The 23,132-nt window shown below is 38.9% G+C and overlaps 1 protein-coding gene across 1 annotated transcript; it reads left to right on the forward strand.

Annotated features, from left to right (window-relative positions):
• The first annotated feature begins 6,050 nt into the window (after positions 1 to 6,050).
• On the forward strand, positions 6,051 to 22,792 carry cdk2 (cyclin dependent kinase 2). Its single transcript, XM_083971876.1, has 7 exons — positions 6,051 to 6,459; positions 8,677 to 8,754; positions 9,420 to 9,540; positions 11,874 to 12,044; positions 20,135 to 20,236; positions 20,868 to 21,071; positions 22,514 to 22,792. Exons 1-7 carry the CDS (start codon positions 6,344 to 6,346, stop codon positions 22,616 to 22,618), a joined length of 897 nt encoding a protein of 298 aa, XP_083828002.1. The 5' UTR covers positions 6,051 to 6,343; the 3' UTR covers positions 22,619 to 22,792.
• The last annotated feature ends 340 nt before the right edge of the window (positions 22,793 to 23,132 follow it).

Consider the following 23,132-nt stretch of genomic DNA (forward strand, 5'->3'; position numbering starts at 1 on the left):
TATTCATCATCTGAAACATTATAGATGTTTTATACTGTGTTACATCATAATACATTTCATAATATCCTTCATTAAATTCAATTAATAATAATATAACTCGCTATAAAAGAGGCAGAACTGATAATTGCCACTTGTTTATTCAAAATTAAACAATGTGCATTTTAAAAACAAAGGTAAAAATATAACTGTATGAAACATGAGTGAAAAATAAAACACAGAAACTTTTCTGATCTTCTCTGTTTTTATATTTAGTATTAATTCTTTATCGGTTTATTATTTCATTGATTGAAACCTTTATTTATCGCAAAACAGCATTTAAAGCAGCAGTTAAAAGATACAGGTAGATAGATAGATAGATAGATAGATAGATAGATAGATAGATAGAAAAGAGACACAGAAGAGAGTCATTTAAAAAGATAAAGACAGGCAATCAATTAATAAGAAAGGCATAACCAGATACTTCTAAAAGTATTAAAGGGCCAATTCATTTCACTTACTTTACTTTAGATCTTGATTTAACTTTAAAATGTGCACATTGTTATATAATAATAATAATAATAAAATAGATGTTTGAACACTGATATGTTTGTAATTAGGATAAATCGTATTATAACAGAGCTGGTTAATATGTATTTTCCCACCGCTGCTGTTGTCTCATGTCAGTGAGTCTGCTCAGGCTGCTACATGTGACCTCTCATGTGCTAACAGCAGAGTTCAGGGGGAAATAAATCCGCCCCACAGAGCACCTGACCCGACATACCACAAATAGTAAGTCGACCATCAGCTTCTTTCCTCATTAGTCTCTCCGACTCTATAGGATCTTAATAGCTTTGTTTCAGGGGGATTAGTATGAAGTTTACTCACAGTCTGAGTTTCACTTCACACCGAGGAAGTCATGGGAAATAATAATGGTGGTGATACGAATCGATAAAAGTTTGTGTTCTACATGTAAACTCTAAACTTTCTAGGAAAATTCCTGGATATTTATTATAGATTATAATATTAAATATGCAGAATTATAACTGTGTTCAGAAAGTTTTCAGACCCCCGGGCTCCTCAACTGTGGAGTCAGATCTCTCCATGAGTCAGAGGCAGAAACTGTCTCCACCTTCAAGTCCAGGCTGAAAACCTTCGTCTGTGACAGAGCTTTTAGTTAGAGCTGGTCCTCTCCTCCTCTCTTCTTTCCTCCTCTCCTCTCCTCTTTCTCCTCCTTTCCTTTCCTTTCCTCTCCTCTCTTCTTTCTCCTGCTTTCCTTCCCTCTCCTCCTCTCCTCTCCTCTTATCTCATCTTTCTCCCCCTTTCCTTTCCTTTCCTTTCCTCCTCTTTCTCCTCCTTTCCTTTCCTCTCCTCGTCTTTCTACTCCTTTCCTCCCCTCTCCTCTCCTCTTATCTCATCTTTCTCCTCCTTTCCTTTCCTCTCCTCGTCTTTCTACTCCTCTCCTCCCCTCTCCTCTCCTCTTATCTCATCTTTCTCCTCCTTTCCTCTCCTCTCTTCTTTCCTCCTCCTTCACTTTCCTTTCCTTTCCTCTCCTCATCTTTCTCTTCCTTTCCTCCCCTCTCCTCCTCTCACTTCCCCTTACCTTCCCTCTCCTCTCCTCTTATCTCATCTTTCTCCTCCTTTCCATTCCTTTCCTTTCCTCTCCTCTTTCTCCTCCTCTCCTCTCTTCTTTCTCCTCCTTTCCTTTCCTTTCCTCTCCTCTTTCTCCTCCTCTCATCTCTCCTCTCCTCTTATCTCCTCTTTCTCCTCCTCTCCTCTTTCTCCTCCTTTCCTTCCCTCTCCTCCTCTCCTCTTATCTCATCTTTCTCTTCCTTTCCTTTCCTCTCCTCTTTCTCCTCTCCTCTCTTCTTTCCTCCTCTCTTCTTTCCTCCTCTCTCCTCTCCTCTTGCCTCCTCTTTCTCCTCCTCTCCTCTCCTCTCCTCTCTTCTTTCTCCTCCTTTCCTTTCCATTACTCTCCTCTTTCTCCTCCTCTCTCCTCTTTCTCCTCCTCTCCTTCCCTCTCCTCCTATCTCATCTCTCTCCTCCTTTCCTTTCCTCTTTCTCCTCCTCTCCTCTCTTCTTTACTCCTCTCCTCTCCTCCTCTCATCTCCTCTCATCTCCTCCTCTCTCCTCTCCTCTCAACCAGAACCCCCTCTCCTCTCCTCTCCTCTCTTCTTTACTCCTCTCCTCTCCTCTTTCTCCTCCTTTCCTCTCCTCTCCTCCTCTCTCTTCTCCTCTCCTCTCCTCTTATCTCATCTTTCTCCTCCTCTCCTCTCTTCTTTCCTCCTCTTTCTCCTCCTTTCCTTTCCTCTCCTCCTCTCACTTCCCCTTACCTTCCCTCTCCTCTCCTCTTATCTCATCTTTCTCCTCCTTTCCTTTCATTTCCTTTCATTTCCTTTCATTTCCTTTCCTTTCCTCCTCTCTCCTCTCCTCTTGTCTCCTCTTTCTCCTCCTCTCCTCTCTTCTTTCTCCTCCTTTCCTTCCCTCTCCTCCTCTCTCTTCTCCTCTCTTCTCCTCTCCTCTCCTCTTTCTCCTCCTTTCCTTTCCTCTTCTCCTCTCTCTTCCCCTTCCTCTCCTCTCCTCTCCCCTCCCCTCTCCTCCTCTCCTCTCCTCCTCTCCCCCTCCCCCCCCCTCCCCTCCCCTCCCCTCCTCTCCTCTCCTCTCCTCTCCTCTCCCCTCCTCTCCTCTCCTCTCCTCTCTGCCTCCATCAGCTCTTCCCTGACTCAACATTTATTCCATATTCCGTGTTGGAAACTGTTTTCTTGTCTGTGTACAACATCTACATCCCTCCTCTGTCTCTCACCCTGAGGTTTCTCCTGTTTCTTGTTTCTTTGGAGTTTCTCCTCGGTCGATGTGAGGGGTCAGGGGTCAGAGGTCAGAGGATGTTGATATGATGCTGTGTAAACTTTAAAACCTTTGAGACAAACTGTCATGTTGCGTTATGTTGCAGCCTCGTCCTCATTGATCACTGATAATAAACTAAACCGAAGAGTTAATTTACTCCAAATGACGGCAGAGGTTGTTTTGTCTATTTCACACTTCTTCTCTTACACTTTAAAAAATGCATGTACACAAGGAAAAAAGGAAAGAAAAAAAACTAAACAAAACTTCTCTGACACTTTTAGTTTTTTCATTTTTGGAATAAAATCTATTGATTTTTCATTATATTGCATTACACCAGTGTATATATTCATAAGTCTCAGTTGTATAATACTTCATTGTGTTACAGTCTGAACTGGATGTTCTGTGTTAAAGTAAAGTAAAGTAAAACACAGTGTTAGGGTTAGAAATATACGTTCTTGCTTTTCTTATAACATAATTTTGTGATTTGTTTTTTGGGTTTTTGCAGGTGGTAACACTTTGGTACTGTGCATATTATGCAGATACTCCACAGCTGTCAACATCTGGAGTTCAGAGTGAATCTGATAAAGCACTCAGGTTTCATCCATGGATCAACAGTCTGGCTTCACTGCTGAACCAGTTTACTGCAGCTGTTTTAAGGATTTCTGGTAGTTTTCATCCCAATAATGAATAAACACAAACTTGAAAATCCACAACATTACACAAAGTTGAAGTGAACTATCAACTATCATGACTCTGTCTCTCCCTGTCTCTCTTTCCAAACACTAACTCACAGAAAAAAGTAGTGTTTTGTTTTTGCAATCGACCAGAAGTCCGATCAATAAGACAATCTGGTTTTGTAAAAAGCCGGTTGAAGATCAGACCAGACGGTCACATCAGTTCATGAACTCAGTCCCAGAGTCCCAGAACGAACGGGACGATAGAAAAACTTTCAATCGTATACTTTGATCCTTTTAAAAGGTTCAGACAGAGTCCACACACACTGACTCACTCACTCAGAAACTTTCAATGGAGCTGAATTCAAACTCTTTGTACCAACATTTGCACAGCGTTTCTGTCTTTAAGTCTCTTTGTTGCAGACACTTAGAGACTTCACGTGTAAATCCAGTGGGTGGGGACGCGTCGACCCTGTGGGCTTTGATCATGTGCAGCTCTGAGCTTTCACGTCCTGACACATCAACAAAGGCTGTTTTCAGAGGAGACACCTGATGTCACATGACAAAGCCTCAGAGTTTATCTGCATCTAATAGGAGAAGTCATTACTAAGTGCAATCTACACAAATACAACCACACACATGAGATAAGAGGAAAAAAGATGTGATATACGCCACATAACACACTTACCTACATTAACCTGTATGCTGTCACCGCTTTCACAAAGTTGAATTCATCTTTTTTTCCTGGTTATCATGCTAACTTGTCACATAGAGGTGTAATGTGATATACTGTATGATATAAATACTAATAATATAAATATAAATAAATAAATACTTCTATTAAATTCGCATATACATATGATCATAATGAAATATATGAAATATCCATTATAACATTTGTGTATGTCAAATGTCTGTATGATGATTTCTTTTTTATATGGTATATGGTGATATTTATATGCTTTATAAATGTTACTTTATTACATAAAACAACACACATTTAGTATTATATGTTTATGCCTGTTTCTGTGCAAAGCAGTTGCTACTTTTGGAAACCACTGTATATAATATTATACCTATACACTGACAGGTTTAAGGATGGATAGGCTATATAATATATTTATGAAACATAAGTCTGTTTGTATGGACTAGACTATGTCAAATCTGTGAAATGTTTCCAAATTTTAATAGTTTTCCTATTTTTTTTTTTTTTACATAATGAGCTTTTATTTCGTACGTGCATATATAGGACATAGAAAACCAATATATGTCCATATATTTACACTTGCATGTGGGTACTGAATACTGCTTGTAATGATTTCTGGAACAAAGCCATTGATAATATTTGGAAGTAATATGCAAATTGAAAAATGTCTGCTGTGAAAAAAAAGGACGATGACTTTGTGGCTTCTATAGAAAACACATGACAGAGAAAGTTTAGAAACAGCACAGATACACTTTTCTTTCACTAGAGGGAGCCACTGGGCTTCTAGTTCAATCTCTGCAGCGCAGTGAAACAATGAAGAGATTATTTATCAGTTTGACATTTACCAGAAAACCACATTGAATCATTTGAGTGGCCGCAAACACACAGCAAGTCATTCATTTAATTAGTATAGTGGTATTTTTTGAAAGTGCTTTTCACTATTCTCTGTGATTTATTTATATGAAACATTGCTCAGTTGATAATTAGGTAAATATAGATTAGACCACATATTGTGCCTTGTATTGTGTATTCCTCTGTTTGTTTTTTTTTATTAATTATTATTATAAATAGACTTATTTTGTTCAAAACTATTAATTGTTATATCTAATTTATTTACTGTACACTTCAAATTTACAAATTGTGAGGCAGTTTTGAAATGTATGGAGAAAGTATGTAGTAAGGATAAAGAATAAACACTAAAATTAAGAATAGAAACTACGTGACACTTTAATAAATTAGTTACTATCAGCAAAATAGCTGGAACATGAAATTATTCACTATTTTCAAAATGAAATTAAAAAAACATTAGAATTAAATGGGTTCAATTATAAAGATACTCTAATTCTAAACGTTTTTCTTTTGTTTCTGTTTTTTTAAGAGTAACTTTTTTTTTAAGAGTAACATTAAAAAAGAAAACCAACAACTTCCGCCTCTCCGCCCGCTACGTTCTGACGTATTGAATACGAAAAACGTCATCAACGTCTTGTCACGTGACCTGCGAGGTACGTTTGTTCAAATCTGTTTTACGTGCCGACATTAAAACGACTCCACCGCCCGTTGACGTTAAAAACCAACAAGTGAACGCACGTAAATGGTGAATTTCAAACAGCTCCGCCACTTACCTCGGTGTTTCCGGTTTAACAGCTGTCGATTTCCCCGGTGAGCAAAAAAAAAAAAAAAAAAAAAAAAAGCGATTAGAAAAACGTGGATTAGAAACACCGCCCGGCTCCTGTAGTAGACGGTGTGTCTCCATGACGTAAACCGAGCGCTCCTCGGTGTAACGCGGGAAACGCCGCTGTGTTGGTTCACTGTTTTCCACCACAGCAAGTAGCAGCAGCAGCAGCGCTAATAATCCTCAACATCCACCGACTTCCACCGTCACTAATGAGCCGTTTTTTAACGACTTTTACCGGTTCCTCTCCTCCGACCTGAGAAAGTTCAGCCGCAACTGGAGCTCCGTCGTCGGGCTGTGAGGGTGTAGCCGACCGGGGAGAGAAGCAGCAGCAGCAGCAGCGGCGGCGGTTGGTTGGCGGTTGGTTGGTTCGGTGAAGTTAACGTCGTTAGCTCCGGTACAAAGAGAGGTGGAGAGAGAGCGGCGAGCTGCTAATGCTAATGCTAAGCGGCTAAAGCTACAACAGAAAACATGGACACGTTTCAGAAAGTGGAGAAGATCGGAGAGGGGACGTACGGAGTGGTTTATAAAGCCAAGAACAAGGTGACCGGAGAGACTGTGGCTCTGAAGAAAATCAGACTCGACACGTAAGTTACTGAGTGTGTGTCTGTGTGTGAGAGTGTGTGATGAGCTGCTGCAGCTAAACTACACAGCTGAGTGGTTTATACGAGTTTGACATCCAATAATAATCAATAACAAATATTACAAACCCGATGCTTGCTTTAAACTGACAATAGTAACAAATGTCTCTCATGTTATGTGTGTTTTACAACATTAATTAGGTTTATTATATCATCAAAATAGAAATTCCTAGGTTTTGCAGGTGTTTTTGACCTAGATCCTAAACAACACAAAGATTAAATAGTAAAGTAAATGATGATTTAATCAGATTAATTGGCAATAAATCGCAACAGATTTTATTATGGAGACACAACAGCTGTATTTAATGTGTATTTCCTCATGTTGCATTGTGTAAATGAAATGCTCTCTTTATTTAATCCTACAAAGAAATGAAATGTTTATTGATATGAGATAAGACAATAGTGTTTTATACTCACCATACAACATTAATTAAGTTTATTATATCATCAAAATAGAAATTCATAGGCTTTGCAGGTGTTTTTGACCTAGATCCTAAGCAACACATAGATAAGAAACATTTTCTGAATTGCTTCTGACCTACTTTTTGTGCCAGGAAGAGAAATAAATCTTTATAAATCATCAATCATGTTAATTATTGAATAAGTTTATAGTTATAATAAGCTTATAATAGTTACTTTGGACATGAGAACTGTCATAACTGGACGTTAATTGGCAATAAATTGCTGCTAGCTTAACTCCACAACTAAGTGATTTTTGTAGTTTTGACATCAGATATGATAAATATTACAAAATCGATGCTTGTTTTAAGCTGCAGCCATGTAAAGAAAATAGTAACAAATGTCTCCTTATATTATTGTGTTTTTTGTATAAACTATTAAGTTCTGCAGATGTTTTTCATCTGGATGTCTTTTATATTGGTCATACAGGCACATTGATTACAGAACAGATACATGAAATAACGGGACCAGTCAAAATGAATGAACAGAAATATGACATAACAGGTTGACCTAGAAAACCAATAGGTGATCATACAGTAGGTTACCCAAGAAACATTTTCTGCATTGCTGTCATATGTATTCCTTTGCAGTTTTGTTTGAAATCAAATATACAGTAAAGAAGAGAAATAAATACCCACTTAATTAATTGCAGACTCATCTAAATAAGTGGTCAGTCATGTTAGTTAGTTATTTTATAAAGCTTATTATCCATATATCTGAGCATTGGGGTACTTTAAAGTTTAATAACATGTCCTTTAAGCTTTGACAGTTCATGTATGATAAGATTAAATAGTAATGTAATTATCAGATTAACTGGACATGATGATTTAATCAGATTAATTGGCAACAGACTTTATTATAAGTAGGGCTGGGTATCACTAGGTACCCCACGATACGATACTATCACGATATTTTACCCACGATAACGATAATATCACGGTACAGCGATTCTGCGATTATCGATATATTGCAAGAAATTTCATCCACGATACATCACGATATCTGTGTCACTTAAAATCCGAGTTGTATGTACATCAGACGATAGTGATAATTCATGGGACAAACTGAGTCAAAACAATGTAATTCAAAATATCCATGCCATTTTATACAAGTGCAAGTTACAACAACATATTTCAATTGGATTTAGGTCTGAAACATGATTTATTAATTGAAAAAAAAATTAAAATTTTTTTTTTTTTTTGAATTTTTTTTTTTTTTTTTGGAAAAAAAAAATCGATATTTAAATATTGAATATCGATATCGTATCGCGGGATAAAGTATCGCGATATATTGCCATATCGATATTTTGGCCCACCCCTAATTATAAGGAGACACAACTGCTGTATTTAATGTGTATTTCCTCATGTTGCATTGTGTAAATGAAGTGCACTCTTTATTTAATTCTAGTAAAGAAATGAAATGTTTATTGATATGAAATATTTCTGATTGATTAATTACAGCAGGTGGTGTCAGTGAGTCTCACTGTGTCCACTAGTTAATCACCTTTATCAAACCACAGGAAGGAAAACCATGTGTCTGGTTGGTTAGATTTAATAAAGTTAGTTTTTGCTCTCGAGATATGGAAAAGAAGCAGAAAACAACTACAACAACATAATAAAAACATTTAAAAAGACAAATATTATAACTTGTTGTGTGTGTGTGTGTAGTGTGTGACCAGTTAATTAAAGTGTGGATTTCACACAGGGAAACAGAAGGCGTCCCGAGCACGGCCATCCGAGAGATTTCACTCCTCAAAGAACTCAGTCATCCAAACATCGTCAAGTAAGAGCTGCATGTTACAACTTTTTTTGTGTGTGTATGTGTGCAGGGCCATTGTATTTTGTCTCATTTCTTGTCCAAATGTCTCATTTCTAGTCAAAACTAATCTCTTTCCACTTAAAATAAGACTCATAACCTAAAAATTAACTTGTTTTTAGATCATTTTCACTTGTTTCAAACAAATTTTCACTTGAAATAAGTAGAATAATCTGTCAGTGAAAGCACATTTTTGTGCTTGTAATAAGAAAGAAAAAAACTTGTTCCATTATCAGATTTTTTCTACTTATTCCAAGTGAAAATACGCTTGAAAGAAGTAAAAAGTGTCTAAAAACGAGCTACTTTTAATATGATGTGTCTTATTTTAAGTATAATGATATTTGTTTTGACTAGAAATTAAATTTTGACCAGAAATAAGACAAATATTCTTGGTAAGATACTTGAGTTTTTGCAGTGTAATGCTGCATTAGCATCAAAACAAAGAAGGCTAAATAAAAAACGATAATACATACGTAGTATAAGAAAAAAAAACTGGAAAAGTTAGGGGGAGGGGCCCACTTTAGTATTCTTTAAGGGGGCCCAGAATTCCTAGCAACGGCCCTGTGTGTGTGTGTGTGTGTGTGTGTGTGTGTGTCAGATTTCAGTCCAACCTTCCTGTCGGTGTGTTTCAGGTTGCGAGACGTCATCCACACGGAGAACAAGCTCTACCTGGTCTTTGAGTTCCTGCATCAGGACCTGAAGAAGTTCATGGACTCGTCCTCCGTCAACGGGATCCCACTGCCGCTGGTGAAGGTGAATAACACACAGATCCACTTTCTGTTTGTTTTTTTGTTTTTTTTTAAAGGGATACTTCACCCAAAAAATCGATAATTCACTAATCATCTACTCCCCGTCATGCCAAGGAAGGGTTTGGAGAACTTTCAGAGTCATCAAAACGCTTTTGAATCGTCCAAAACACACACTATGAAACATCCAGATACCTCCATACTGCTCGTCTGTACTGACCCAAGTGTCCTGAAGCCGCCACATGGAAAAGTTGATCTCTGTTTTTATCCTTGTTGTAGCAGCAGCTCCCAGTGGCTCTGTTGGTGTTTGTGCGCATCCGCGAGATTTGCTGCGAGATGTTCATTCGTCGTTGTAAACCATTGGATGTTTGATGTAAACACGGAAGAACATCTCACAGCAAATCTCGCGCAGCCACTGGTCACTGTTGTCGTCACTGTACAGAGACAATATGAGATTTGCAGGTACAGCAGCTAAAAAACCCACTGTAGCCTATCTTCACAGCACATCCAGCCTCGCTTTTAATAAAACACACTCACATTCAATAATTGCGATCAGTGAAATAAAACAATATAAAACACAATTTAAAAAAGACAGTTGTTGTTGTTGTTGCTGTAGTTTATTTAGTTTAAATTAGGGATGCACGATAGTTATCGGTCCGATAATTATCGGCCCGATATCAGGAAATTATGATGTCATTTCGATAAATCCGATATCATAACTTATCGGCCCGATAAGATTTAGTATTTATTTTTTGTTAGCACTGCGGTGTGGGTCGTTGTCAGCACTCAGAGCGCTCTGCTCTCACTCCTACATGAGACCTGCGACCTGCAGTGAATGCTGCGTTCATGTGGCCTCCCTATAATCGGAAAAACAACTTTCTGACTGAAATCAGAATAGTCCCTCATTTTGGAAAACAACTCGTCAACTCGGTCATAATTTTGGTAGTTGCCGACTTGACTTGATCAACGTCTTACCCACAGTATTTTACCAATTACCCATGTTACACATAAACCATAGAAATATGAACATAAAAAGGTCTGAAGAACGGCTCGCAAAACGGGAACTGGGAATTCCCGTCAACACATGAACGCAGCACAATGTGCGTACTGGGTTTGTAAACACAACATGACGGCGCTAATGTGGGACGGTAATAAAGAAGACAGTTCGCTGGATATCTGTAATAAATGTTCAAATGAAGCTCCACGAGGAGGGAAAATAGCGCGAGCAAACCTGGTCAGTCACCTGAAACATGACGTCGCTCCGACGGAGTTTTTAAAGCTACGAGGACGATGCTAACGACGCTAGCAACATAAAGCTAACTGTAAGAAGCCACCGGGACACAAACACACACACTCTCCTCTCTCTCCCTCAACCACACACACACCCCTGCACCCCCCCACCCCCCCTCTCACACAGACACTCTGTCTGTCTGTCTGTCTGTCTGTCTGTCTGTCACACACAGACACACAATCTCTCTCTCTCTCTGAAAAGTTATTCATTTGTATGGAACCAGCCAGGCTTTTTTAACTTGTGGGATGCACTTTTCCCACTTGGTATTTATTTTAAATTAGTAAAATAAATAAATAAAATAATGATTATAAATAATATAATAAAATCCGTTCTAGAGTATTTTATTTTTATATCAATAAGTTATGCACCTTATTTAAATATATGTTCATTGAGATATCAAATAGTTTTGTTTGATATCTTTTAGCAAATGTTTGAAAGGCTTGTTAATAGAATATCTTCATTTAAAGAGTCAAAACTGTCACGATGTTAGGTCCTGACTAGTCTTTCTTATCTCCAGGTATGTTATCGGTTATCGGTTATCGGTATCGGCCTTCAGAAGCGGAAAGTTATCGGTTATCGGTATCGGTTTCAAAAAAAATTTATCGTGCATCCCTAGTTTAAATGGATAAAGCTTCATAGTATTTAAAAGCTGTCAGAAATTAAAAGCAGCCTCCTCAAGTCATATTTGCAGCAACACTGTTGCTTCAGGCTGAGATCATATCGCTCAAACTCTCTCCATTAAAACAACCTGCTCCTCTTGGCTGAAATCAGAGGCCTGTGATTGGTCCATTTCGTGCAGAAGTAGAATCATATGACACCAAACGCCTCCTGTGATGTGAACGCGCACAAAGCTGAGAGCCGACTAAACAAACCATGTGATAACCAGCGTCGTAGCACCGTGTTAACACGGTTTAGGTTTAGTTGAGCTGCATTATGAACACAAAGCCTGGATCTGTGGAGCCTCGTTCGTAGTACAGGCCTCTGGACTCTGTCTGAATCTCTGACTCACTTGTGTGTGTGTTTTTTTTTCCTTGCTGTGTTTCCTGCAGAGTTACCTGTTCCAGCTGCTGCAGGGTCTGGCCTTCTGCCACTCCCACCGGGTTCTGCACCGAGACCTGAAGCCTCAGAACCTCCTCATCAACGCTCAGGGAGAGATCAAGCTCGCCGACTTCGGCCTGGCCAGAGCCTTCGGCGTTCCTGTCCGCACGTACACACACGAGGTGATGACACACACACACACACACCCCGGGCCGTCGCTGAGTCATGTTGTATAAAAACAACAACAAACCTGATCATGGTGATAGTTTATGAATGAAGTTGTGTCAGTGACAGAGCTGTTACTCTGGCCGTACATCTGTGTGAACATCTGGAGCAATAACACAATAGACACTCTGATTTTTTTTATTTTTAAATGGACTCAGTTCATCTAAAATCTAAAATTGTTCATTTAGAACCAAGTAATTTATTTTACGTTGGCTATCGGCTTTTTCATTATTCTGTCAAGCTTTAAAAATCCACTGTCAGTCGACCTTTATTTCACACATCTTGAGCTCTTTCACATTTTGTTACGTTGCCGCCTCATGATCAGATTTTAGATGATGAATATGAACTAAATTCAAAAGTAGTTTTACTCCAAACGACAGTTCAGCTTTTTATTTATTATTGATGTAGGTCACAACAGTAAAGTCAATGCATATTCACAGTTGTTGCAGTCTTATTGACATTTAAATACAGGAGATGCATCCTTTTTTTTTCAAAAAATATCTTTATTTATTTATTTCAGAACAGTTTAAAGGTGCTTTCACACCGGACCTTTTGTTTTTGTTGCTAAAGATGAGTTTACATATTAAGTCAATGCAAACGAACTTGGTTTACAGTAGCAAAAACAAACAGAGAGACAGAACAACACATCATTCACCACTTCACTCTGTCAGTGACATGAACACAGACATGGCAGCAACAGGAGCCATGTCTGAGTAAATGAATAAATAATAAATATTTACACCTCCTGCATTGATCCACGTAGAACCAACCTGTCTCACTTTTAGTTAAAGAGCAACTAAACCCCTCAGTTTTGGATGACGTGCTCTAAGCTTGAAATTCAAAAAATGCCTTGATTATGGGCGGGACTCCAGGAGCACTCTCCGATCCCCCCTCCCCCCTCCGCCCCATTCACACCCGCGAAATCACACAAAAGATTTTTAAAAAAAGCAATAAACACACATCAACACTTCTGCTAGCGCTAACGAGCTACTAACGAGCGACTCTAACAGCACTAGTAGCGTGGACACTACTAGGAGCCCTGACACAGCATCTACAGCTGATCCGCCGGCTCGTTAGCTCGTTAACGGCTCGTTAGCGCCAGCGGCGGCCGCACTAATGATTCCCGTTCAGGCAGCTGTTAGCAGCCGTTAGCCGCAGCAGAGCAGCTAGAGTGCCTAGCAACCGTTAGCGGCAGGCAGCAGCCGGTGCTGATTGGTCGGGGAGCTGGTGGCCGGTGACGAAAGCTGCCTCCAAAACATCATCTGCCTCCATCTCAGCCAATAGAAAAATTCGATTGTAATAGCCGTGTTTCAACCCATAGAGGGCAGTCACTCTACATTTTTACTACAAAATACACCAAATTGAAATATTTTGACTAAAATGTCAAAAGTTGGACCAGAATCAACTGACAACACTACCTTATACCCAAATATATTTGTTTTCAGCAGAAAAAAGTGGTTTAGGGGTTTAGTTCCTCTTTAAGAAATAAAGATCAGACAAAGTATAAAAACCCAGAAGAATGAAGACAAAACTTAAATGCATTTCATTTCATTTCTTTATTTATTGAATTGGGACAGTGCACATTCATCAACACTGACGCATTAAGCATTAGTGTAAATGTGCCGGACTTAGCACAACTGCTAAATTTGTGAAGGCAGGTTTCTAAAAGACATAAATACAGAAAACTTTAAAACCTTGTGATGACAAGTCATACAGTGGACAATTACAAGACAGAACACAGACAGACAATATCAAGGCAAAACAGACGCAGACAAACAAAATAAGAACAGACAATTTTAACCCACAGTTAAAGAACAATATACCATATGCCCGGGAACAGACATCAGATTAAACAGTATTTAAGCTATATGAGTACATGACTGATTTGTTTTTAACCAATGTTTGAGATTTTTTTTTAAGGAGTAAGTAGTTGTCGCAGTTTCTGATGTGTGGTGGTAACTTGTTCCAGTACTGAGTTCCTCTTACAGAAACAACCATTTGACAAAATTTTGTTCTACACCTCGGTACATTACAATCACCTCTTGTTAAGGCGCTGGTTCTTCGTCCTTCTTTTTTTTTTTCTGAATGAATTTATTCAGTGGTGGGGGGGCAAGTGCATTTAAAACTTTGAAAATGAGACAGACATCCATAAAAATCTGATAACTGTCTAAGTCAAGAATGTTAAACTTTTTCAAAACATTACAATAATGAAAATGAAGAGGTTTCCTGTCCAAAATCCTAACTGTCTTTTTGGAATTCAAGTTTTTATTGAACTTTTTAAGGCTCGGTACATGGCAAACATAGAGTATTTCTCCATACAAAACAAGTAGTTGTTATTAAATTATATAATTATAACCATAACCATGACAGACATATTTTGTCTCTCAAAGGGTACACAACAATATCAACTAGACATGTAACATATCTATACACACCCGTACATCATAAATCATAAAGACTTGTTTCTGGTGTATACAGTATTGTCAAATACCCCTAGGGAAGTACGACAAAACAAAACAAAACAAGAAAAGCAGAATATTAAATCCTAGTGGGGGTCATCATTTATCTTTATGTAATCCCAGAACCTGTCCCAAGGGGTCACCCCCTCCCCCCTATCATCACTTAATCTGCTGAGCATACATTCATATGATGCAGTTGCAGTCATTGTACTGACCCATTCTTTCAACTGCGGAATATCTGGTGCCTTCCAATGCCTTAAAATGACTCGGCAAGCTGTTGCTGTGCCTACTGAAATTACAGAAAAGTCACATTTACTAATACTGGGTAACTGAGATTTATCTCCCAATAAACAAAGCTCTGGGCTCAAGGAGATTTCTGCTCCGAGCCAGTTGCTCAGTATATTTAGAATCTGAGTCCAAAAGGGTCTGATTAACACACATTCCCACATACAGTGTATAAGGGTTCCAGTTACCTGTTTACATTTCCAGCACAAATCATTATCCAGTATCTTCATCCTATACAGTCTAGATGGTGTGTAGTAGTATCTCTGTAGTACATTATATTGTGTGAGTTTACCCCTTGCCTCTCTCACATATTTACCACATTCAGCCACAATTCTTTCCCATCTATCATCTCTAATCTCTACACCCAGATCTCTCTGCCAAGTCAACCTTAACTGGTTAGAGTCGTTACCAAGAGAAGAGTTAGCAATTTTGTAAAATTGTGAGGCTTTTCGTTTTCCAAGTGGGAGTTTCATATAATCTATCACCACATTATCAGTAATATTGTATGGTTTTGATGAGATACAACTTCTTATTTGCAAGAATTTCCAAAAGTTATCTTTTTCCGTCAACTTAAATTTCTGCAACAGTTTGTCATATGACGAAAACACCCCATCTACAAACAAATCATTAATGGTACTTAAACCTTTAGAGTGCCATTGTTTCCAAAACACAGGTTTCTTCCCAATACAGACATCAGGATTATGCCACAATGATGAATACCTTTGAAGAGTGTGTTTAAGTCTAAACATTGTATGTACCTTGCTCCAAACATCCTTTGAATGTAGAAGTACTGGGTTTGTAATGTTAGACCTTTTCTGTGATAACACCTCTATTGGTTGGAAAGGCAAGCATATCTCCATTTCTACCTCCATCCAGGCTGCTTTATCCTCTGCGGCTGGCCAATACCTTGCTATTTTGGCCATCTCAAAAGCTAAATGATACAATCTGAGATCTGGGAGGCCCAGCCCCCCCTTCTCTTTATGTGTACATAACTTTCTCAGTTTAAGTCGTGATCTTTTCCCTCCCCACAGAAAATGTTTTATTACATCATCCAGTTGTCTGAAAGTGGTGGATGGTATGTTTAATGGTAACATCATTGCCACATAACTAAACTGTGGGGCAGTAATCATTTTTATAACATTAATTTTTCCCCACAATGTCAGTTTTAGTTTTCCCCACTTATCAAGGTTTGTTTTTATCTTTTGAAGTAAGGGGTTTAAGTTAAGTGCCACTATTTTGTCTATATCCTCAGAAAGTTTGATGCCAAGATACTTCATTCCCTGTCGTACCCACCTAAAATTAAACTTCTCTACCATAGGTGAAGTGCATGTCTTGGAGAGAGGCATTGCCTCAGATTTGCTCCAGTTGATGGAGTATCCCGAAAATCTTGAAAAGGCTTTTATGGTGTTCATCAAATGTGGTAGGGAAGTTAAAGGCTCAGATACAACTGCTAAAATATCATCAGCGTATAATAACAATTTATGTTCATTGTCTCCTCCCCTTACTCCTCTTATTCCAGGGTGTGCTCTAACAGACACCGCCAGAACCTCTAAAAAGATGATAAACAATAGTGGGCTCAATGAACATCCCTGTCGAGTACCACGGGTTAGATTAAAGAAGGGGGAGGTTATTCCATTTGTCATCACTGCTGCTTTAGGTTCTTTATACAGCATCTTTATCCATTTAATAAAGTTAGTGTTGAAGCCAAAATGAGATAGGGTGGAGAACAAAAACTGCCACTCCACCCTATCAAAAGCCTTCTCTGCGTCCAAAGAAATAGCAGTTATCGGAGTGTTTTGAGATTGACTCAGCCACATCAAGTGTAGCAGGAGTCTGACATTATCAGTAGAAGTTCTATTTTTCATGAAACCAACCTGGTTTGGGTGGATGATACTCGGTAAAACCAGTTGCAAACGTGTTGCTAAAATTTTTGTAAGAATCTTACAGTCAAGGTTGAGCAGACTTATAGGTCTAAAATTGGAGGGATCTGCTGCATCTCTGCCTGCTTTAGGGATTAATGAAATTACCGCTTCATTAAAAGTTGGAGCTACACGACCCTTATCAAACATCTCCTGATATACCCTCTGTAATACTGGCACAACAGTATCTACAAAAGCTTTATAATATTCTACTGGGAGTCCGTCATAACCCGGCGACTTCCCATTTTTCATTGAGGAAATTGCCGCTCTTATTTCGCCCTCAGTTATGGGTAATTCCAATCCGGCTGCCTCCTGGGGTGGGAGCTTGGGTATGTCTATATTAAGGAGAAACTGTTCTATGTCTTCTTGTGAAGCATTTGGAGATATGGAGGATGTGTACAACTTCTCATAATATTGTTGAAATATTCTATTTATATCTGTAGCAGCAAAAAATTGTACATCCCCCTGCTTTATAACTGGTATAGTATTAGCACAGAATTTTTCCTTTAACCGTCTTGCTAATAATTTCCCCATTTTTTCTCCACCTTCATAAAAGTTTGTTTTCAATCTATAAAGTGCATACTCTGCTTTTTTATTATAGATCTCATGTAAAGAGTATTTAAGCTTACAGAGTTCTTGAAATTTCCCATTAGAAAAGTGTTTCGACAGATCTAATTCCTTATCTTTTATCTCCTTCTCTAAATCCTTAATTTTGGTGAGATTCTCTTTTTTCTTTTTAGCGGCTTGTGCTATGAATTTTCCCCTTACATAAGCCTTTGAGGCTTCCCACACAGTAGTTATTTCTTCAGTACTACCAATGTTGATTTCAAAAAAGGTTTTTAAGTCCTCTTCTATTGTCTTTCTAAAAGTTGAGTCTAACATTAAACCAGTATTTAGTCTCCATCTACCTCTCCTTTCAGTCTTTAGACTGGCCTTGATAAGCAGCTCAACAGGAGCATGATCTGTAAGAGTGATTGTCTTTATGTCACAGCCAGCCACATTGTCTGCCAGGGAAGTACTTATTAGAAAAAAATCTATTCTGGAATAAGTTTTATGGCAGTGGGAAAAGAAAGTAAAATCATTTGCATTTGGGTTTGTCAACCTCCATATATCTATTAGTCCCACGTCTCTTTTTAACATATGTAAGGCCTCTCTCTCCTTGGTCATGAGAGGAGGTCTGAATAAACTCCTATCCAGTACTGGATCCATAACTTCATTAAAATCCCCAGCTAGAACAATTTCACCTTCAGTATCTCCTAGTATTTTATTCACATTGTGGAAAAAATTGGGATCTCCCTTATTAGGTGCATATATGTTGCATAATACAAGGGGCACTCCCTCTACCATTGCTTCAACACAGATAATCCTTCCCTCTGCATCCTTAGTTTGTTTTCGCAAGATGAAACTTATGTTTTTGTGAACCAAAATCAAGACCCCATTACGTTTGCTTGAAAATGAGCTATGGAAAATATAACCCACCCATCCCACTTTAAATTTCTCTGCTTCTAAACCTTGCATGTGGGTTTCCTGTATTAGAACAATATCTGCTTGATTATTTTTCAAAAATGATAGTATCTTCCTCCTTTTAATAGGACTACTGCAACCATTTATGTTCCAAGAAATAAACTTAACTGGCCTGCTTGTCATGACATTGTTTCCTTACTAGATTAAAGAAAAATAATAATGATGATAATATCAATAGAAAATAAAAATAAAAAACAAAACAAAAAGGAGAAGGAGGATGGATAATTACTCTATGCCATAAATGTCTAACCACAACCATTTGTAGTGGAGAATGTTATCATTTTTGATTCCATATGGTCACTTATTGCTCTGTACCTGCCTGTTTTTGAACACATATGACTAAACAACCATGTAACAATGCAAACTGAACTTGCACATAAACATGAAACAAAAAGTGTCCGGCTGCTATAACGCAACCAGTGTCCGAGTGCTGACCGCTCCTCGCTGTTGAAAAAAGGAAGAGAGAAAAAAAAGAGTAACACGCATAAGGTCCGTGGGATTAACGCCGCTCCCATGGTAACCGTCCCGTGTCAAGAGAAGGCCCTCTCTGACCTGCACATGTGTATAGTAATGAGTCCATTCAGTTCAGTACAAAACGCATCATCCAACATTGGGTGTAAACCGTAGCTCACCTCACTCCGTCCATCTCAATCCACGTCTCCTCCATCATTACTCATTAATGATCTTCTCCGCAGCTTCGACAGTGTTGCACTTCACGTTTTTTCCCCTCCATTTGAAGTACAGCGTTGCGGGGAAAGCCAGCGTGTATCTGATGTTGAGCTCATATAGTTTGCGCTTCACCGGTGTAAACGCTTTCCTCTTCTGCGCCAGCTCCCTGGACATATCTGGGAATACAGAAAGGCGACAGTTTTCCCAAACAAATCCTCGCTTTTCCTTGGCTACATTGATCACCTTGTCCCTCGCAGATTGCCTCAAAAAGCGGATCAACACTGGCCTCGGGGGCTGATCTGCATTTGGCATCGGTGCCAGTTGCCTGTGCGCCCTCTCGATCTCCATCTCTCCGTCAGTTTCAATCCCGAGCCCCTCCGCGAGAATCTTTTGAACACATTCAGGCAGCGTCCCATTCGTGCCGAAGGTCTCCTTAAGTCCCACCAACCTCACGTTATTTCGCCTGCTATGGTTTTCCAGGACTTGCACTCTATTCCACAGGTCCTCCATCTTTTTATCATTGCTCCCCTTGTCGTTCAGCAGCAGCTCCGAGGTTTCCTCCAGGTGTGCAATACGCACCTCGGCCTCGCCCAGCCTCTCCTGCATGGCCGTTACCGTGTTATTCAGCTCCGTCGTTGTTTGTTTAATTGCCGAAACGTCGGTTGCGACGGTCAGCAGTGTGTCATTCATCTTTGAAATTTGCGTAAGCAGCTTTCCAAAACTCCCGGTCATGGGGGGGTCAGCAGCGGCAGCGTGGTCGTCCTCATGCATCGGTGTTTGCCGGGTGGGCATGCGAGAAGAATTCTCGAAGTATTTCGATGTCGTCATATCTTCGAAGCCTTTTCTTTACCGACAGTATTTCGTTTCCGTCAATTAAAGAACGTGGAGTGAGCGTTTAATTACCTGAAAATGTGCGTTTTACACTATCAACTCAAAGTATTAGCATGTGCAGGACGGGAGCTCCCCTAACGCGCGGCCATCTTGGATGCTGCACCCACGTGACTCCCTAACTGTCTTTTTGAAGCATACACAATAAGAGAAATAAGGGTGATGGTTTATACTTATACACTTAACTAACTGTACCTGACGGGAAATGCATCATTTTTCTTATTCTAGTCTGCACAGAAAGTTCAATAAATATTCAAACTTTTCCTTCTCTAACTTGTTTCTGTTTGTTTGTGTTTTTTCCAGGTGGTAACACTTTGGTACCGAGCTCCAGAAATCCTCCTTGGCTGCAAATACTACTCCACAGCTGTCGACATCTGGAGTTTAGGATGCATCTTTGCAGAAATGGTAAAACACGCTCAGCTTATTATTATTACAGGGTTCCTACAGCTTAAGCCAAGTTAAATTTAAGACTTTTTAAGACTTTTTTTAAAGCCACTTGAAATGAAATTTAAGACCGACTTCATAATAAACACAAATGCAGAAAAAAGAGAAAAAAAGAACACCACATCAATTACATAGGGTTAGGGACAATTTTACCCACTTTCCTATGTGATCCAAGGTAAAGTGACTGCTACATGAACATTGGATTGTGTCTCTTTCCAGCTGTCCTTTCAAAATAAATGCATAAAAAGTCCGAAAAAAAACAAAAAACACTGACTCGGGAGCTGGAGGCGGTGAGAAATTTAGCGTTGACGGCCGCCACTAACTTCTCTATGTCGAAATGTTACCAATTATTTTGAGAATTGAGCCTAATTACAATCATAAAATACCACTCACCATGTGTTAACATTTTTAAGACTTTTGAAAAATTGATTTAAGACATTTTAATGCCAATTAAGGCCTTGTTTTTAGATTAATGAATTCAATGCCTTTTATTAATGCCCTGTATTAGAGGAATACTCTAATAATAATAATAATAATGACACAATCTCACCAACAGTCTGCACCTTCCTCCTCCTTCCTCCTCCTCCTCCAGATCACCAGGAGAGCCTTGTTCCCCGGAGACTCGGAGATCGACCAGTTGTTCAGGATCTTCCGGACTCTGGGAACGCCGGACGAGACGGTGTGGCCCGGAGTGACGTCGATGCCCGACTACAAGCCGTCGTTCCCCAAGTGGGCCAGGCAGGATCTATCCAAAGTGGTTCCTCTGCTGGACGAGGACGGACGAGAGCTGCTCGGGGTGAGAACATCTGCAATTCATACATTTTGTTAACGCAACACATCTGTAACACATCTGTCCAGGAGCTCACATTCATGTTAGCTAGTTGTTTATGAATTAGAAGAGCTGGGTGTTCATTCAGCTTCAATTTCATGAAGTCCAGATTTTATTTTATTTTTAGATCCAGTTCAATTGGATTTGATTTAACTTTGATATTTCAGGTCGTGGTTTACTTTATAGAAATTAATCAATACACTTAAAGGGATAGTTCAACATTTTGGCAAATTGGCCCATTGCCATAATCGCTATATAGCAGTAGGTTCGTTACCTTTATTTGTCGGTGTGAGCTATTTTTAGAACGGCGGAGCAGCAGGCTGCTCAGGGCTATGCTACGGAGGCTCATGGGATTTCTTGGTTTCCCTCATCAAACTCATCAAATACACAATCCAACAACTCCACAACGCTCTGGTGGACAAGTTGTGACCTGCACATTCACCACGCTATGAGATAATAACAGCACGTTACCAGACAGAGTTGTTTTAGAGGGAAATGCAGAGACTGCTTGATGAAAAACTGTCCCTGAAGGCAACGCGCATCAGTGGTTTTGCATGAATTTCCCTCTAAAACAACTCTGTCTGGTAACGTTGTGTTATTATCTCATAGCGTGGTGAATGTGCAGCTCACAACTTGTCCACCAGAGCGTTGTGGAGTTGTTGGATTGTGTATTTGATGAGTTTGATGAGGGAAACCAAGAAATCCCATGAGCCTCCGTAGCGTAGCTCTGAGCAGCTCACGGCTCTGCTCCGCCATTCTAAAAATAGCCTGCACCAACAATTAAAGATAACGAACCTACTGCTATGACTATAGGGATTATGGCAATGGGCTAATTTGCCAAAATGTTGAACTATTCCTTTAAAATGTCGACATTTACAAAATTTTTATTTGTTTTGATTAGATCTCCTGCATGAGATGCTGCAGTGATGCCGTTCATGCATTTCAGTTGGATTTGATTTTATCATTTTTTATAGCAACACCACACAGCAGACTGTAAACATGGATTAAAAATATATATTAAATATATTTCTGACTTCATATTCAAGTGAAAAAAGATTATTAGCCCATAAATAAAAACAAAAACTTCTTTTTCCAACGCAGCTCTATTAATTAACAGGAAAAGTAAAAAGTATATGAAGTTTATATTAATCACTCCCTCTATAGTTCCACTCTATTGATAGACCTCAAAACACACCTTTAAAAAATCTATTTTGATAAAATTAAATTATAAAACACTTTGTCTTCCAAATGTTTTATCCTCCTTATTTATTCATTTAGCCACATTGTATTTTTATACGTATTTCTTGTGCTATTGTATTTTATTTTTGTGTTGTGAAAGGTGCAGACAAATCCAATTTATTTTTATTATTAAAATAGTAATTTCTCTGTTTTTTCCTTCCTCTTTGCAGGAGATGCTGAATTACGACCCAAACAAAAGGTTATCTGCCAAAAACGCCCTCGTACATCGATTCTTCCGGGACGTCAGCATGCCAGTTCCTCACCTGAGACTCTGAGTTGAGTATTAATAATAATATCAGGCCATTATTATTATCATCAACATTATTAATATTATTATTATTATTTTCACTGCCGAACGGTGAGTAAGCAATAATAAGGAGCTCCCTGGACTCTGACAGCGGACACTACAGGACGTGTTGGATCCTTTTAATGGATATTTGAAACTGAAAACCAGCTTTATATAGAGAAATAGATCTCCTGAAGGTTTTTGCTGTTTATTTTCCTCCTCCTCTGATGTTGTAATAGTTATAAATGTTTAACTGTAAGTATCAATATCATCATTTTTCATATTTATGTGCAACTGCCTTTTTCTTTCTTTCTTTTTTTATGTATATGTTATTTGTGACCGGGGTCGTCTTTCTAGTTAACGTGCCATCTTTTTTTTTTTCTTTCTACATTTTGCCCAAATGTAATGTTTTGGTAGGTATGGTGGCTTCAGGATATTATTGTCCACATTCGAATATACAGTAGTCCAGGTTAGTTTAGGATTAAATGTTGTCGCATACGTTT

Source organism: Trachurus trachurus (genome assembly GCF_905171665.1).
Source record: "Trachurus trachurus genome assembly, chromosome: 5".
NCBI classification, from domain to species: domain Eukaryota; kingdom Metazoa; phylum Chordata; class Actinopteri; order Carangiformes; family Carangidae; genus Trachurus; species Trachurus trachurus.